Source organism: Pogona vitticeps, chromosome 6 (assembly GCF_051106095.1).
Source record: "Pogona vitticeps strain Pit_001003342236 chromosome 6, PviZW2.1, whole genome shotgun sequence".
In the NCBI taxonomy this organism is placed as follows: domain Eukaryota; kingdom Metazoa; phylum Chordata; class Lepidosauria; order Squamata; family Agamidae; genus Pogona; species Pogona vitticeps.
Window position 1 is genome coordinate 38,488,572 of NC_135788.1, and position 17,527 is coordinate 38,506,098.

At 41.0% G+C, this 17,527-nt stretch overlaps 1 protein-coding gene across 9 annotated transcripts in view; it reads left to right on the forward strand.

The window, feature by feature from the left end:
* Positions 1-17,527, forward strand: part of OXNAD1 (oxidoreductase NAD binding domain containing 1) — a 38,903-nt gene that overhangs the window by 13,206 nt on the left and 8,170 nt on the right. For 8 of the 9 annotated variants that reach the window (XR_013537232.1, XR_012088331.2, XR_013537233.1 and 5 more), the window contains 3 exons: positions 2,461-2,524; positions 5,920-6,026; positions 16,009-16,150. Coding sequence is in view for 6 of the 9 variants with exons in the window: in XM_073003357.2 (XP_072859458.2) it covers positions 2,461-2,524; positions 5,920-6,026; positions 16,009-16,150 (313 nt within the window). In the remaining 3 variants the exon portion in view is untranslated. Of the gene's footprint in view, positions 1-1,768; positions 1,881-2,460; positions 2,525-5,919; positions 6,027-16,008; positions 16,151-17,527 lie in introns of those variants that run through there. The other variant, XM_020780160.3, reaches the window with a different exon arrangement.

The following is a 17,527-nucleotide window of genomic DNA, read 5'->3' on the forward strand; positions in this document are numbered from 1 at the left end:
AGCCATTGAAATCCATAAATACCAGCAGAGCTTTAACTAAAAAGAGGAAAGTCTAAAACTTAATAAGGTCTGGCTCCCAGCACTGGAAAATACAGTCAAAGTCAACAAACTCTACCCAGCCACAAGGACCAGGGATCATTGCACAAATAAGACCAGCTAAAGACACCCATCAATCACAGTGACAGATAATCTCTCCCTCTTATCACAACAAATACATCCACACTGATCACCATCATCACCCTATCTCCTGAAAAGGACAAAAGCTGTTCCCACAGCTATAAATACTCAACTATCCAACAAACAGCAACAGAGCATAGACCGAGTTCCTGCTCCAGTCCTCTGAAGATGCCGGCCAAAGAGACTGGTGATATGTCAGGAAGAACAACCTTCAGAACACGGCCAAAGAGCCCGAAAAACCCACAACAACCAAGGCTGTATGTTGTCTCCCTGCTTATTTAACTTGTATGCAGAATACATCATGCGAAAGGCTGGACTGGATGAATTCCAAGCCGGAATCAAGATTGCCGGATGATATGTCAACATCCTCCGATATGCAGATGATAACACTCTGATGGCAGAAAGTGGGGAGGAATTAAAGAACCTCTTAATGAGGGTGAAAGAGGAGAGCGCAAAAATGGTCTGAAGCTCAACATCAAAAAAACTGAGATCATGGCCACTGGTCCCATCACCTCCTGGCAAATAAAAGGGGAAGATATGAAGACAGTGACAAATTTTACTTTCTTGGGCTCCATAATCACTGCAGATGGTGTCAGCAGCCACGAAATTAAAAGACGTCTGCTTCTTGGGAGGAAAGCGATGACAAACCTAGACAACATCTTAAAAAGTAGAGACCTCACTTTGCTGACAAGATCCGCATAGTCAAAGCTATGGTTTTTCTGGTAGAGATGTATGGCAGTGAGAGCTGGACCATAAAGAAGGCTGACCGCCAAAGAATTGATGCTTTTGAATTGTGGTGCTGGGGTAGACTCTTGAGAGTCCCCTGGACTGCAAAGAGATCAAACCTATCCGTTCTGAAGGAAATCAACCCTGAGTGCTCACTGGAACGACAGATACTGAAGCTGAGGCTGCAATATTTTGGCCATCTCATGAGAAGAGATGACTTCCTGGAAAAGACCCTGATGTTGGGAAAATGTGAAGGCCAGGAGGAGAAGGGGATGACAGAGGATGAGATGGTTGGGCAGTGTCATCAAAGCTAGCAACATGAATTTGACCGTACTCTGGGAGGCAGTGGAGGACAGGAGTGTGTGGCATGCTCTGGTCCATGGGATCACGAAGAGTTGGCCATGACTTAATGACTAAACAACAACCTCAGATGAGAAGTTAATATGAAATATTAAACCGTGTCATTGTTTATTTTACAAAAAAATAAAGCCAGGATGGAGAAACCATGTGTGAAAAACTAAGTGCACCCTTATTGCTTCCATAGGAATTAAGTAGCAGTCCTTGACAGCTCGCTATTGTAACACAGCCCAAACAAATACAGTAGTGCCTCGCTTGACAATGTTAATTCATTCCAGCGAAATCGCTGTAGAGCAAAAACATCGTCAGGCGAAATAAAAAAGCCAATTGAAATGCATTGAAAACCATTCAATGCGTTCCAATGGGCTGAATACCTGCTTGTCCAGTGAAGATCCTCCATATGGCGGCCATTTTTGGGTGTCTCTTAAGCGAAAAATGCCTCCTAAAAACAGCGGGGAGCCATTTTGAGCAGCCAGCAGCCATTTTGAAAACCTGAAAATCAGCTGTTTTGATCGTCGTAATGTGAAGAATCGGTTCGATTGTCACAAAGCGAAAAAACTCCATTAAAACATCATTTTGCGATTGCAAAAAATCGTTGTGAAGCGGATTCGTTTTATGAGGTAATCGTTAAGCGGGGCATGACTGTACCTTTCAAATAGAAACTTAGAATGTTAGGGAGAAATTTCTTGTCCTTTCCCTCCTCGCTTTTTGTTGATTTTTAAAAATAAATTCTGTAAATATATTGAAATAGAATAGTACAAGATATTTAAAATCTTGGTGACAGTCTAGCAGGAAATAGTTTGTTGCTACCTTATATTGCTGAATATATAGGTTTGATTTTAGATGGCTTTTCCAAAGGATTGGATATTTTTGTGGCCCATAGTTGGTAGGCCATAATAACTAAATGGAACTGCTATGTAAAATAGCTCTGAATGCTAGAGAATCAATGTAAACAATAACTACAGCCTGCATGTCCTGCTTGGTAGCGTTTACATGCAGCTTGCTGTGTTAGCTATTGGAAACAATGCCGAATTAGGTGTTCTGGCAACACTGTTCTCTTCTTGGCCTTAGATCTGCTGCTGTTCTCTGTGGCTCGGGTTAAGTGTTTCTGACTTTAAATGGGTTTTTAATTATCTTTTGTCTGTAAATGATACAATATGGTTGGGCTATGATAACTCTTAATTTGTGTTTCATTTAAAGGAAAATGAAATCCAGAAGAATGTCAGATCATCTAGAGAGAACAGCAAACAATTTTCGTCAGGAGGTTGGTATTCTATTATAGAGGCCTGAAATGTATTATATATGCTGAAGAGATAAGTTTAATAATGTTTTGGCTGTTCTCTGTGAATGGTCTGTTTCATTTATCATTCTTTAGTGATTGCATAATCCTCCGAACAAATGCTTAAAAATAGATTAATCTCATATGAATATCTTGGTGATTTTAAAATAAAAGGTAAAGCTGAGCTGAAATATATGTAAGAAAAAATGTGCCTTAGCAGCTAGTTCTTCTGTAATTATTTTGGCAACAGTAATGACCAGTAGTTATATATATTCCAAGCACAGAAATCCAGTTTTCAGAGAAGAAATCAGACTCTTAAGAGTACTTGCAGTGGCAGAATTTTTTAAAGATCGGTTTTCCCTTACAAGTTCCTCTGGTAACTTGTAATTCAAACCTTCAGAAAAAATTATCCCAAAACAACATTTCCCCTGCCTGCTATTGTAAATTGTAGTGAAGATTGTGTATAACCATGCCTGCCCTTTAAATAAATATATATATTTATAAACTGGCATTATGATAATACCTTTATTAAGATCAATCCAAATGGCGCAAAGTTGGAAACAAGCTTTCAGGTCCTCCAGAACTTTCTGGACAGATGTTGAGCAAGAAGGGAAGGGAAGAGGTAGAAACTTGGGCTGGGTTTCCCCAAATTTTACATTTTGTAATAGTCTTCCTGAAGGAAATCAACCCTGAGTGCTCACTGGAAGGACAGATCCTGAAGATGAGACTCCAATGAGGCCTTAATGATCCTCTAACCATGTAAACCCCAAACACTGAATCAGGACAGGTGATTCGATGAAGGCATATAACAGCATGACTCGGACATAATAGGTTATCTATCATCATGGAATACTACAGGCTTGAGAAGGAGGGTAAAGGTACTTGACACTAAAGCAGCTAAAGAGTCTTCCAAAAAGGAAAAATATTCCCTCAGCACTGAGTGCAACCAAAACCAAATATTTATTTTAAATAGGTAAGGGCTGGTTTTAAAATTTAAAATTATGAACAGTTTTAAAAATGAAAGGCCTAAAATGGCAATGCAAAGATTTAAATCACTTTTTCACAGTGTGGTTTAATAGTATCCGTATCCCCACAGGTAGGTTCTGTATCCTTTTTTACTACCACTTTCTCCCATCTCTCAGAGATACTGTTACAGTATCTTAACATTCAGATGGTAAAACATATCCCTAAGCTGCTATCTTAAAAAAAAAACTGTAACATGTATTGCTATTGTTCTCCATTTGATATTGCCTGAGCTAAGAAATCCTGAGTGCTCACTAGAAGGACAGATCCTGAAGCTGAGGCTCCAATACTTTGGCCATCTCATGAGAAGAGAAGACTCCCTGGAAAAGACCCTGATGTTCGGAAAATGTGAAGGCAAGAGGAGAAGGGGACGACAGAGGACGAAATGGCTAGACAGTGTCATCGAAGCTACCAACATGAATTTGACCCAACTCCGGGAGGCAGTGGAAGACAGGAGGGCCTGGTGTGCTCTGGTCCATAGGCTCACGAAGAGTCAGACATGACTTAATGATTAAACAACAACAAATAGTCTTAGAAAAAGTGATGGAAGAGTAACACAGATGGGCTTGTTCCTTCTTTTGTGAAACTTAAGAATCTAACTGCCTAGGTTCTTTCTTAGTAGGGACACTTTTGTGATGTTAGTTTGGTAATCAAGTTTATTTACAAGTCTCAAAAATGTAAGAAAAAGCTAGGCTACAAGTAGGTAGAGAAATAGGACACTGTTCTTTGTTAAGGTTGCTCTGGATCGAACTCATTTGCTGTAAATGGCTTATATGCAAGAGCTAGTAATACTTGTAACATTTTTTGTCCTGAGTTTAAATTATAGGAAATGTGAACAGGGTAAAGCCAGACTGTCCATTCTTATCCTGGGGCTTCAACAACAAGGATAACATTTAACAAGTATCCTGAAGGCATGCTATTTAGCTAGTAGAGTAGTTTTCTTCCTCAAGTTGTCTTTTAAAAAAGCATGTTAGTGTTTTGTTGGCAAGTGTCCTGTTGTTTTACTGGACAGTGGACATGTTCAAATATTTTTATGAAGAAATTCATTTCCTGCCATATGTTTTAAATTAAATTGTAGCTGGTTAAATTTCATTTGTTGGACGCCAGTCCTTCTGGATGGGAAATGACACAGTTGTAATTCTATATGAGATTATGTATTTTAAAAAAATACTACTTTTGGCGCTGCATCTTAAACATGACTTTTTGGCACATTAAAATATTCGATGGATGATAATTCAATAATTCCAAATGATTGCCTCATGAGTGGATTGACAAGATGCAGGCAATGAAAAGGAGCAGAAATACTGTACAAGGGAAAGCTGTTGAAAATAACTTTTCAGTTGGAGTAAACTAAACTAGCTTACATGAGGTTTGTTGTGGTTTATTTATTATTAAACAACAACAACAATGCATATTTCTGTATGTATTTTTTTTCCAATTTATTTATTTAAAATGTTTTTTATCCCACCATTTGCCTTTAAAAGGACCCAGGGTGGAAATAAATTTATTTATTTATTATATTTTTATACTTCACCATCTAGTGGCCTTGCCACTACTGTGGGCAGTTTCCAGCAGTAAAATAAACATACAAAGAAAAGCCAAATGTCACCCAGACCAAAAATATAAAATAAGGTATTCTGGGTGCTTAGCAATATTATTGTTGTTGGTGTTGTTGTTGACGTTGATGTTGTTGACATTGTTGTTAACGTTGTTAACAGCAGCAGCAGCAACAAATTAAACAGAAGCAAAAATAAAAATAAAAGAGCAAATCAACTCAAGATGTCATAGAACGGTGCAAGCAATATCCCATAATAGGGCTAGCTCAGAGAGATTAAACCAAAGAAAAGCAACAAATCAAATCTCCAATATTTAGTAATGAAAGTACTAGGCCACAGCCTTAAACACAGTTCAAAGTAAGCGCCACTGTCCGTAGTGGGACTTCTCTATTAACATGCATAGACTTAACCGCGGATGAAATCCTATTGCTTAACAGAAGAAAATTTATAACTTTCAGCCTGTTCCCAGCTAGCAAATAAAGAGGGCCCACAGCAGTACTCAAGGGTGTGACATTCACTGGTTTGTCTTGAGAAGAGGGCATGCATGCAATGAACCAGTGGGCTTTATATTTGCTTTTTAGGAATGGACTGAAAGTTACAAATGTTCTTATGCTAAGCAACGAGACTTCAATTATATATTAGAAGCTGTAGGAGTGTAGGCTGGTTGAAAATTAGTTGACACAGTTCACCATTGGTGATGTTTGCCCCCAAATGATATTTCTGAACATACAGTATCTTCTCACCTGAATCTGGCATCTGTTTTCTAAAACATAGGTGGGTTGTTGTTTTTTTGTCTTTCAGATTATTTCGAAAGCCAAAGTATGTGGAATCACCGATGAATCGGCAAGAGTAAAAAGACTCCGATTGGCAGTAGCGGATAAAGACTTTACTTTTAAGGCAGGACAATGGTAAGTTTCTTTGTTTTGAATGCATTGAATGAAAGGCATATTTGTCTCTACAAATAAAAGCAAGCAAGCAATTTCTATAATCTTCATGCTAACAAGAAGACTTTTTCTTTAGCCAGCTTTGTATGAAATAACTGGTTAAAACAATCTGGGAATTTTTCCAGATTTTCTCTCTATGCAAAACATGTCTCCATTAAACAAAGAGAGTAAATCTCAGTTATACCCTTTTTCAAATGATTCCTACTCAATGTTTAGTGCTGTGTTTTTCCAAAGAGACTTGTTCTCGGGAATCCTTCAAACTCCACTTATCAGTGTACTTGTCTGCAAATTATTTTCTGGGACTCTCTAAGTTGCTTCACTCAATGTGGTTTCTGGGAACACGTGCTTCTGAAATGCCAGTGTCACTTGCCATATGGAAAACCTTTGAAAAGGAAGGCGGTTTCAAAAGCCTTTTGATATAACACATGGGAATCTGCTGCTGTAAAAGGAAAAGTCAGCCATTTGTCTGGGAAGGTTTTGCATGGTGTTTGAAAAAGTAAATCCAAATATATCATTTCACATACGTAAGAGCTTTATCTTGTCCACAGAACTGTTGTGTAACAAACCTGTAGGATGTCTGTGTTAATTACCTTGTAAGTATTGTCATGGTGGCGCTGCGGGTTAAACCGCTGAAGCCTCTGTGCTGCAAGGTCAGATGACCTGCAGTCATAAGACTGAATCCATGTGACGGAGTGAGCCCCCATCACTTGTCCCAGCTCCCACCAACCTAGTGGATTGAAAGCATGCAAAAATGCAAGTAAATAAATAGGTACCACTATGGTTGGAAGGTAATGGCGTTCCGTGTCTAGTCACACTGGCCACGCGACCACGGAAACTGTCTACGGGCGAAAGCTGGCTCTACGGCTTGGAGACGGGGATGAGCACTGCGCCCTACAGTCAGACACGACTGGACCAAATGTCAAGGGGAGCGAACCTTTACCTTTTTAAGCATTGTCAAAGCAGCATTCATGGTTGTCTTTTCTGCTTAAATTTATTTGGATCCAGCTCCAGAGGCTTGGTCTTATTATATGTATATCTGTGTTTTGTCAGCATCTTTAGCTTTCTGTTGAAGTTCAGGTGACATGTTGAGGCTGATCTGAAGGATGCCTATCATTCTTGACAAGGCCCTTCCCCCTCCCTTGCCCTTCTTGTTTTATTTTCTGTTGTTAGTCCATCTGCCAAACAGGTTCTGTAGGTCCCAAACTTTGTCTCTTAACATGTTAATAGTATGAGTAACTAATGCAGTGTTAATTTTGCAGTCTTTCACATTTAGAGAAAGAAAACAAGATGTTGATTGCAATAATTTATGTTTGTGGAGCAATTTGCAGCCGCCTTTGCACATATGCCCAGATGCATACTAAATGTGTGCTTGCTGGTTCTTGGAAAAACATTTACCCTTCAAAAATGTTTTGGTAATTATCACACTGAAAACTGGGTTCTTTAATTGTAATTACTCTTTTCATTATCTTCCTTTTTAAAGTATTCTAATTCTGTTGGCATGCTAACTTTCCACCAGTGCAGCTTCTGAGTGTGATTGTGTTATAATGAGAGGTATTAAGAGCCAGGCTATGAGGGAAAAGGTTAATAAACCCCCTTTACAGTGAAGTTGTTGAGTTTCTGCTTCTGTTGTAAACATGCACAACTCTTGTCTTTTGATTTACACAATAAAATTGGTTTCTCTACCAGCAGCTTCCATGAGCTCTGACTTTTTTTTTAGTTGTGCCCACCTATGAGTCCTACTACAAGTATAAGAGAGAGAATCATCACAAAAGTATCTGTGAGACTTCTGCATATTTAGGATTCTCTTAAACATTAGTTTTGGAAATGTTACTTTAAAAGATCTTTTTCTGTTTTTAAAGCCTACTTTTTCAAATACTTTCTATTATTCTCTGTACTGCTGGACTATTACTAACATAAGTTAGTTTGTGGGTAAATAAGTGTTTTGAATTTTTAGATTTCATTTTGGTAAATAGTTTAAAAAGATGGATGCTATAGAATTTCTTACGAAGAACTAGAAAAAACTGAAGAAAAGCTAATAGATTGTTCAGTGCACGGGGACAAGCGTCCTGCTAACCAAGGCTCTACACAGATAGCGCATCATATTCACTTGAGAGTAGTATCTTGTTGAAACTGATTCACCTATAGCACACCTACAAATAGCAGAGTTGGGCAGAAAGTAGATTGGGACCTACTGGTGGATCTCAAAATACTTTGCAATAGATTTCGCACCCCTTGGTTTACAAACGAAACAATAAAAAGCCTCCCATTCCCAAAGAATTAGGTTGTTGAAACAGAATGTGTTGAGGGACACCGCTACTGGGTTTGTGTGTGAAAAGTTTCTTTGAGCACATACTTTGGCTTAGCATGTGCTCAAAGAAACCTTAATCTTTAAAAAGCACATAGACGCCCCTCCAGACACACACTTTGTGCCATTTTTCTTGCATCCACCAAGTTTACTGGCTCTGATATACATATCTCTACAGAAGTGTCATTGTTTTCAGTGGAGATTTATATGGGATAAGTATCCATCATGTTACAGAATTGGGTTCAATTCAGATTCATGTATTTATGCTCAGCCGTAAGGCTATTACAAAGCATAATGCCATACTGTACATAACCAACACTTTAAAAGTCTCAATTACCCTAACAAGAAGCAATATTTTCATTTTTAAAGTTTATTCTGTTATTATTAGTTAAGAAGCATTCATCTTTCATAGTAAATACATCTGTCTTATCCAGAGTTTATCAGGAAAAACAGTATTTTTTTTAAGTGTCCTTTCTTCCGTGGCAACCTTAGATGTAGCCCAGGGTTTAATTCCAACTATTAATCCCAGTTAGAGTAGACCCATTAAATCTTTTAGAACTCAGCTGAATGGTGAGCCAGCACCTAAGTAAATCCCACACATTCATTCTGTTCTGGCTGGAATTACCAATTGGATTTAGACCCAGGCGTTTTACCCTGAATACATTACAAAATGGACAGGTGATCGTAATATGTATGCAATCTTCTATCTGTTTTAATCACATGTAGATTCAAGGTAGAGTCTGTTTCCAAATCTTCTTTCCAGAATAGTTGAAGGCATCATATTCAGCTGAGGGTTCTTTCCTTCCAGTTCTGCAGTTTTTTCATATAATAGGATGAAATCCTGGGTCTGTAGGGGCCCTCTGCATAATCATTTTATATAAAATTAGCATGAATGGTGAACTCTGTGATGCCATTAAAATGACAAAGGGAGTTTGTCAGTGATATTTCCTAGATGCACTGCTCTTTAATTTATATAATTATGCAATTTCATGCCTGATGTTTCAGCCGTGCGCTGTTTCACCCATAAAATTGGTAACAAATGAAACCACTTCTTCCATATGTGGACAATACAGTGCTGTATTCTTTATGTTGAAATTGAACATTTCTGAATTCTGTATAGAGTTGAGGGGTACAGTTTGAAAAAAAATCAAGGCAGAGATTATTTGATACATCTGTGTATCAAAAATATTTGACTACAGTGATAATATCATGTTTGCCAGTTTTAGATGTGGACGTTGTCAACAGTTCTGATAGATGAAAAAGTGTCCTTTTCTATTAAGCTCCACGTTTTACTAATACACAAGTTGTACTTCATACAAATAAAAGAAAGAAACCAATACTTTTGAAGTAAAAGTGAACATTGTTTTTTTTCATGAACTATAGAGATTTGCACCTGTTTGCCTCGGACAAACAGCAGTAGATTTCAGCATATGCACAATTTTTGTTTTAAATTGTGTGCAAAAGGCTGTTTGGAAGGGGGGGGGGGAGAGCCCAAGCCTCTGATCAGACAATGTGTATGGAAAACATTGGATAGCAAAGGGTTTTTCATGGTGGTCAAGTGGTGTTCCAGCATATATTATATGGAGCCCATTTCTTCCCCTCTTGATCACATTTCTGCTTAGCTTGTGTTGGTAGCCTGTTTTATGTAGCACATTTGTTATATTCAATTATAAATAAATGCATATAGAGATCATTTATATACATATAATTATATACAGTATCTATAGTTTTCTATGCAGAGTCTTATTACAAGTTGTTGCTCCTATCTGTGAAGACCTCTGCATTTGTTTAAGCTAGGGCATTAGATATTAAGGAATTAGTTTCAGTTTGATACTATTTCGTGACAGTGTCTGTGAATATTATTGTGCTCAGCGTGTCACTGGGAGAATGCAAAAACATGATTGATGCAACACCCTGAAGTGAGATTTTGGATGACTGCACTGGGTGTGTGTTATTGGCAACCACAGTTAGGCCATAGGTGTATTTTAAATAGGTTCTTGTTTCCCCTTGCTCATTGTTAGGCTACTATAATGGCTGAAATCCTATTGCTCAATGTACTAAATGGTACTAGAGTAGGCCCACTGAATCAGTGGGGCTTTGATGAGTCACCTCTTGTATTTCCATTGATTCAAATGACCAGTGTTTCATAATGTTATTGCTGTATTGTAGAACCAAGTGTTCCAATTTTCAGGTTAAGATTTCCATCTTCTACAGATTGTACAATAGACATCTAGGTAGCAAAAATTGGCTTTGGAACCTTACGTGCCTGTGACATCACTGGCTGTACCAATAAACATCTTGCACATGTTCTGATGCTTGTTCTAGGTTGTGGGTGCAGTGATACTCTTTGTTGCATTTCTTTGCTCTCACTTGGTTACTCATTTAGCTGATATTAGTCACACAATTCTTCATGTATATGTGCTTCTTTTTAAGCATGTGAGAACAAGAGTGTTTAGAATGTATCATTTATAGAACAATGACTGATTATCGTGGATGCATATTAATAAAGAGGAAATGCCTTGAGATAAGGTTGGTTCCAATTTGCATAGTGCTGGCTAACTTATGATCTGCTCAGAGGGATGTTGTGTCTGTGATACACGGTTGAATTCAAATGGCTCTTTGGAGGAGGAGATGGGTTGAACAATCGTTGAGAACAGTAACATTTGTCTGGAGTTTGTACTGGAGGTACTAGCACTTGAACAAAAACGAAGCAAACAAGGCTCAGTTTGTATCAAACTGAATTGTTATCAAAAATATGGTGTTAATAGCATATGATATGTGAAGTATTTTTTCACACTAGAGGGTGCTGTAATGCAGCTTAGAGTTTATTATGGCTAGAATTTTTGACCTACACTAAAACATGAATAGATTAAAACATTTAAAGCTTTCCCACACTTCTGCTTAGTGGTTTGAAGGAGTGGAATATTGGTACTATTTAAATTGTAATTGTAATTTTATGATTTTATATATTTTTATACTGTTCTGTTTTATTTTGTAAGCCGCTCCGAGTAGACATGGTCTAGAGGGGCGGCGTAAAAATCAAATAAATAAATAAATTTAAAGCAGGTTGAGAAATCCACTTTTAAATTGAGCTGGATGGGCAAATAAGCCTAAATGTAATCCAGATAAAATAGAGATTCTGAAGTTAGAAAGCTGACTGATCTGAGTAGGGATGCATTGCTGGCCTTGGATAAAGTTGCTTTCCTCTTGAAGGGCAACATTTGCAGCTTGGGATTGTTGCTGGATTTAATACCTTCACAGAAGCCAAGATGGTAGCCATTCACAGTAGGAGCAGCCTTTTTCAGTTTAAACTGGAATGCCAGTTAGTTAGTTAGTTAGTTAGTTAGTCCACCTTTCTCCTTGTAAAGGACCCAAGGTAGCTTAAAACATTGAAATACAATATTTAAAGCTTAAAACAATGGGTATACAATGGTGGTAAGACATCATTAAAAGACAATATTCAAAGCTAAATATCAGTGAGAACTGGCCATAGTTACCCCATCTACTAGTTAAATCTAGGCTACATTGCTGCAATATGCTTTATGCATTTATATAAATTATTTAGTAATTATTCAAACATCAACTGCAAATGCAGCTGACCGTTGGTTAATAGGGGCCTAAAAATTCTGAATGCATTACTCTAAATTTGCTGCACAAATTTATTTTCGCAGCCATTAGAAATGCTTGTTTTGCTGTTGGGTTATTTAGTGCCTCTTCATTATTTTGATCCTGGCCACTTATTAAGATCAGATACACAGTCCTCCTTCTAGCCTCATCAATAAGGTATATGAAGTAACAAGATAGGGCTTTTTCTGCGGTGGCTCCGTAGTGTGGAAATACCTTTCACTAGACCTGCACATTGTCCTTTCAGTACATGCCTTCTAACTTGGCTTGAGTACTCATTTGTTTCAGACATTTTTTTAAAGTGGCCAGTATGCTGTTGCATAGTAATGCCTGGGTAACAGGAATGACCACATCAGCAGATGCAGATTACCTCTAATTAAAGATTCCTTGATGATGTCATTTATACTGTGCTGGCATAGCTGCATAACAAGATTGTGACTGGTGTTTTAAATCCATTTGCTAGTCCCAACTATAGTAGAGCCATTTAACTAGTTTCATTGAGATTATTCTAATTGGGACCACTAATTGGAATCAGGCCAGTGCTTTTATGTCAGTGATTCCTGCAAGGATGAGTTTTTTCACTGTATTCTTACAGGCTGACCAGTTGCATTTGTCCTAATCGTATGTATGGCTTTGAGGACAGCACAGAATAGATTAAAACGGGTCCCCAAGCCCAGTCCGCGGTCTGTGGCCTTCCTGGAACTGGGCCATGGAGAGGGATCTCTGCCCCTACACATTCACACACGGTGGGCATGTCGCACTCACGGAGGGGTGTGTCGTGCTTACGGGTGGGCGTGTCATGCTTGCAGGTGGCCGCTTGTGGAGGGGCATCTTGTACCTGTGCGCATGCACGACACATCCCTCCATGAGCGTGATACACCCACCTGCGAGCATGACCTGCTGACCTGCGAGCGTGTGGGTGCCCGCACACACACACCCATGCACGGAGCCCGCAACTCGTCTGCAGTCCCAAAAAGGTTGGGGACTGGTGGTTAAAATATTATTTTGCAAATCAGTTTTATGATGTAAAGTTTTGCAGTGGGATTCTGGCCAGTATGTAAGAATTAGAACCTGTATTTCTATATGTTTCTTCTTTTTTCATCACTTCACACTTTTCCCCTACATGTCTCCTACCTTATGCACCTTAAAAATTACAAACTGCCTTCAGTGCATTGGCAAACAAGCAATGTTTCTGCATAGCAAATCATTCAGCCAGCTGCAATTGGATACTAAGGAGCCTTGAGGCTCAGTGGTTAAACTGCTGTACTGCAGCCAAAACTGTTCTCACGACCCTGGGGTTCAATCCCAGGTAGCCGGCTCAAGGTCGACTCAGCCTTCTATCCTAACATAAATACAGTGGTGCCCCGCATAGCGAGGTTAATCCGTTCCGGATTAACCTTCTTTATGGGGAAACATCGCTATACGGAACGGGAAAACCCATTGGAACACATTAAACTTCGTTTAATGCGTTCCTAATGGGCACAAAACTCACCGTTCTGCGATGTTTCCCCATAGCGGCAGCCATTTTCGTGCCCTCGGTAAGCGAGGGCAGGGCGCGAAAATGCTGCGCGGGGCCCTTTCAGGTGTCCGGCAGCCATTTTGGAACCACCAAACATCTGATTCCCCACTCCAGGAGTCCGAGCATGGCTGGGAAACCAGGCGCAGGGCAGCTCCAAGCAGCAGCGGGGGCAGGGAGGGTGGGGGAGTCCGGATGGATTCCAGTGCTTTGCCTGGAAACCATCCAGATCCCCCTGCCCCCGCCGCCACCGGGAGCCGCACCGCCCGCCTATCCCAGCCATGCTGGGACTCCCTGGAACAGCTGAGGGGCGGGCGTCTGGGCTTCAAACCACCGCCCCTCAGCTGTTCCAAAAGGCAGGGGATTGGGCTGCACCGGCAGAAGCCCTTCTCCCGGAGCAGCCCAAACCCACACCTTTTGGAACAGCTGAGGGGCGGGCGTCTGGGCTTCAAACCACCGCCCCTCAGCTGTTCCAAAAGGCAGGGGATTGGGCTGCACCGGCAGAAGCCCTTCTCCTGGAGCAGCCCAAACCGCCGTCTTTTGGAACAGCTGAGGGGCGGGTGTCTGGGCTTCAAACCACCGCCCCTCAGCTGTTCCAAAAGGCAGGGGTTTGGGCTGCACTGGCAGAATCCCTTCTCCCGGAACAGCCCAAACTGCCGTCTTTTGGAACAGCTGAGGGGCGGGCGTTTGAGCGTCAAACCACCGCCCCTCAGCTGTTCCAAAAGGCAGGGGATTGGGCTGCACCGGCAGAAGCCCTTCTCCCGGAGCAGCCCAAACCCACACCTTTTGGAACAGCTGAGGGGCGGGCGTTTGAGCTTCAAACCACCGCCCCTCAGCTGTTCCAAAAGGCAGGGGATTGGGCTGCACCGGCAGAAGCCCTTCTCCCGGAGCAGCCCAAACCGCCGTCTTTTGGAACAGCTGAGAGGCGGGCGTCTGGGCTTCAAACCACCGCCCCTCAGCTGTTCCAAAAGGCAGGGGATTGGGCTGCACCGGCAGTAGCCCTTCTCCTGGAGCAGCCCAAACCGCCGTCTTTTGGAACAGCTGAGGGGTGGGCGTTTGAGCATCAAACCACCGCCCATCAGCTGTTCCAAAAGGCAGGGGATTGGGCTGCACCGGCAGTAGCCCTTCTCCTGGAGCAGCCCAAACCGCCATCTTTTGGAACAGCTGAGGGGCGGGCGTTTGAGCGTCAAACCACCGCCCCTCAGCTGTTCCAAAAGGCAGGGGATTGGGCTGCACCGGCAGAAGCCCTTCTCCCGGAGCAGCCCAAACCCACATCTTTTGGAACAGCTGAGGGGCGGGTGTTTGAGCTTCAAACCACCGCCCCTCAGCTGTTCCAAAAGGCAGGGGATTGGGCTGCACCGGCAGTAGCCGTTCTCCTGGAGCAGCCCAAATCGCCGTCTTTTGGAACAGCTGAGGGTCGGGAGTTTGGGCTGCTCCCGGAGAAGTGCTTCTCTGCTAGCAGCCCAAACGCCCGACGGTCAGCTGTTCTAAAAAGCGAGCCTTTGCGCTGCTCCCGGGGAAGTGCTTCCCCGCGAGCAGCGCAAAGCCCATTTTTTTGGAACAGCTGACCAGCGGGGCCTTTGCCAGGATCGTGGGGGAGCACTCCCCTGCGATCATCGCAAAGGGAGTTGTCCCCATAGGGGCCATCGCAAAGCGATCGCTCTTGCGATGGACTTTAGTCCATCGTAATGCGATTTCATCGTTAAACGGAGCGATCGCTATGCGAGGCACCACTGTAGCTCAGAGAGTGCTCTAAGTACTATGGATCGGTATATAAGCAGCACGCTTTGCTTTGCTTTTTACTAATCCCTTGGCCTAAAGGATTTTTGGTGGGTCAGCTCTGTGGGACATCTTTAGGAAGACTCTGGGTAAGGTTTTATGTCACCCTCTGTTTTCTTGAGAACTTAGACCTTGTCTACTATAGCAGAATGCAATTCTTTGCATTATGATTTTATTACTACTTGAATGAGTGTAATACATAAGTGTGGAAGTGTGTGATTTTGATATGTGTTCATAACAATCTGAGAAAAATATGGGAATTGTAGGAATCATTATGTGCTTTTGTCTTAGCCTCAAGTTTTTATTTGCTTTTAAGGGTTGTTGTTTTTTACCACAATTCTAAATATCTGCTGAGTGAACTGTGACTGGAATTCAGTGCAGTTGTTAATTCCAACTACAATAGACCAGTTAAATCAGTGGAATTTACCTACTATCAATCCCATAATTCTTTTCTGTTTGGATTTAGGCCTTTACTCCTATGTTATTTCCATTGCCGTGGCCATTGATTAGTAGAATTAACAGATTTACTAACTTGGCAAGGAGTAATTAATGACATGGAGGTTGCATTCAGATCTGGCTCAGTGAAAGCAACAGATGTACAGATTTGAGTAACCGTGATCCTGGAATTCCCATTATATTTCAGATACTAAATAATAGGTGAAACTTTTATTACATGAGACTTCATAGACTAGTTTAAATTGGAATCTTTTTTTTCCCCTTAGGGTAGACTTCTTCATACCTGGGGTTGCTGTAGTTGGTGGATTTTCAATATGTTCAAGTCCTGGTCTGTTGGAAAAAGAGGGAGTACTGGAACTCGCAATAAAACGTACAACACACCCTCCTGCTCATTGGGTTCATACTCAGGTATCTAAGTGGTATTTTGCATGCTTAGTTTTAAAGAGTTACTGTTTGATATATTTTACTGTTTTAGTCACTATAAATTGCCTTACGGCATTTAGAGCAATATTGGTGTCAAGTGTTATTTCATTTTTATACCTCACACTCTCGGTGTCTGCAACAGAGTTCCTCAATCAGGTGCTGTCCAGTTATGTTACATAACAGCTTCTCTTATTCAGCTTGGCTGTGGACCATCACTTGTGTTGTTGGGTTAGGCTACAATACATCTACAGAAGACGAGTTTAAGGAAGATTTCATATCCAGAGATGTTCATATACAAAGGGTTATCTTTAACTGGATGTACTTATTTGGCAAAATCATGTCTTCCTCCTTGAATTGAAGATTCCGACAGACATACACTTTTCCTCAGATGTCTGATGCATGCTGCCCAAGGAGAGGAGAACGGGGGGATTAATAAATAGCAGGTACAACAGCCTAATCTAAATATAAACTGGCATGCCATTGTCTGAAATTCTGTCTCCAACAATTAAGCACTTCCGATTTCTCCTCCAGAGGTCTCAAGGTTCCCATGGGGTGCCTGTTATCATCAGCAAGCCCAGAGGAGGGGGTGTTGGCTGGGAGAGCAAAGTCTTTAATTACCAAAAATTGCCACTGCCAGGGCAACATAACCAATGGCTGTAATTTTCAGTATTTAAAGACTTCCTCCTTCCAGCCTGTGGCTGCCAACAGTTTCTAATGATTGAAAGGGATTCCTTGGAAGCCTTGGGACTTCCAGGGAAAGTTTTGGAAATATCTAATTGCTGAAAAGTTGCCACTGCTGGTGACATCATCTGCCTTATGTGGTATGATTCAGGCTGTAATTGTTAAAGCAGGGCAGGAAAGTGACATGTCAACAGTGACTCCAAAATGCTGTATGGATGGTACATGCATCTAAGGCTAATGTCAGTAGCAGAGTAGACACAGTGATATTGTAAGTGTCTGGAAGCAGAAATCCTTTAAAACAACAGCATTTGTTGCTTTTGGTTCATTTTGTGCTATCAAAAGAGAGATGCTTTTCTTGCTGGTGTTCTGTTTGCTGACGAGCAGCTCAGTGTAAAATCAATGCCATCTTATCACTTCAGCAAAAAGGATTCCCAAGTGGCTCCTAATCCATCCATTTCCATGTGACCATAAAAAAGGGCTCCTACTGTTGTTAAATAGGTTAGTTTCATGCACCATTGGAATTTCAATAAAATAACTCACTTTGAAAGATGTTCTGGAAAAGTATAGAAACAGTGTTCCCGGACCAAGCATGCTTGTACAAATCCTTGTGGAGATTTCCTATTGATTCTCTGTTGCTCATTAGAGACCTCTCAAAATGCAACCTCATAATTATATGCCTCT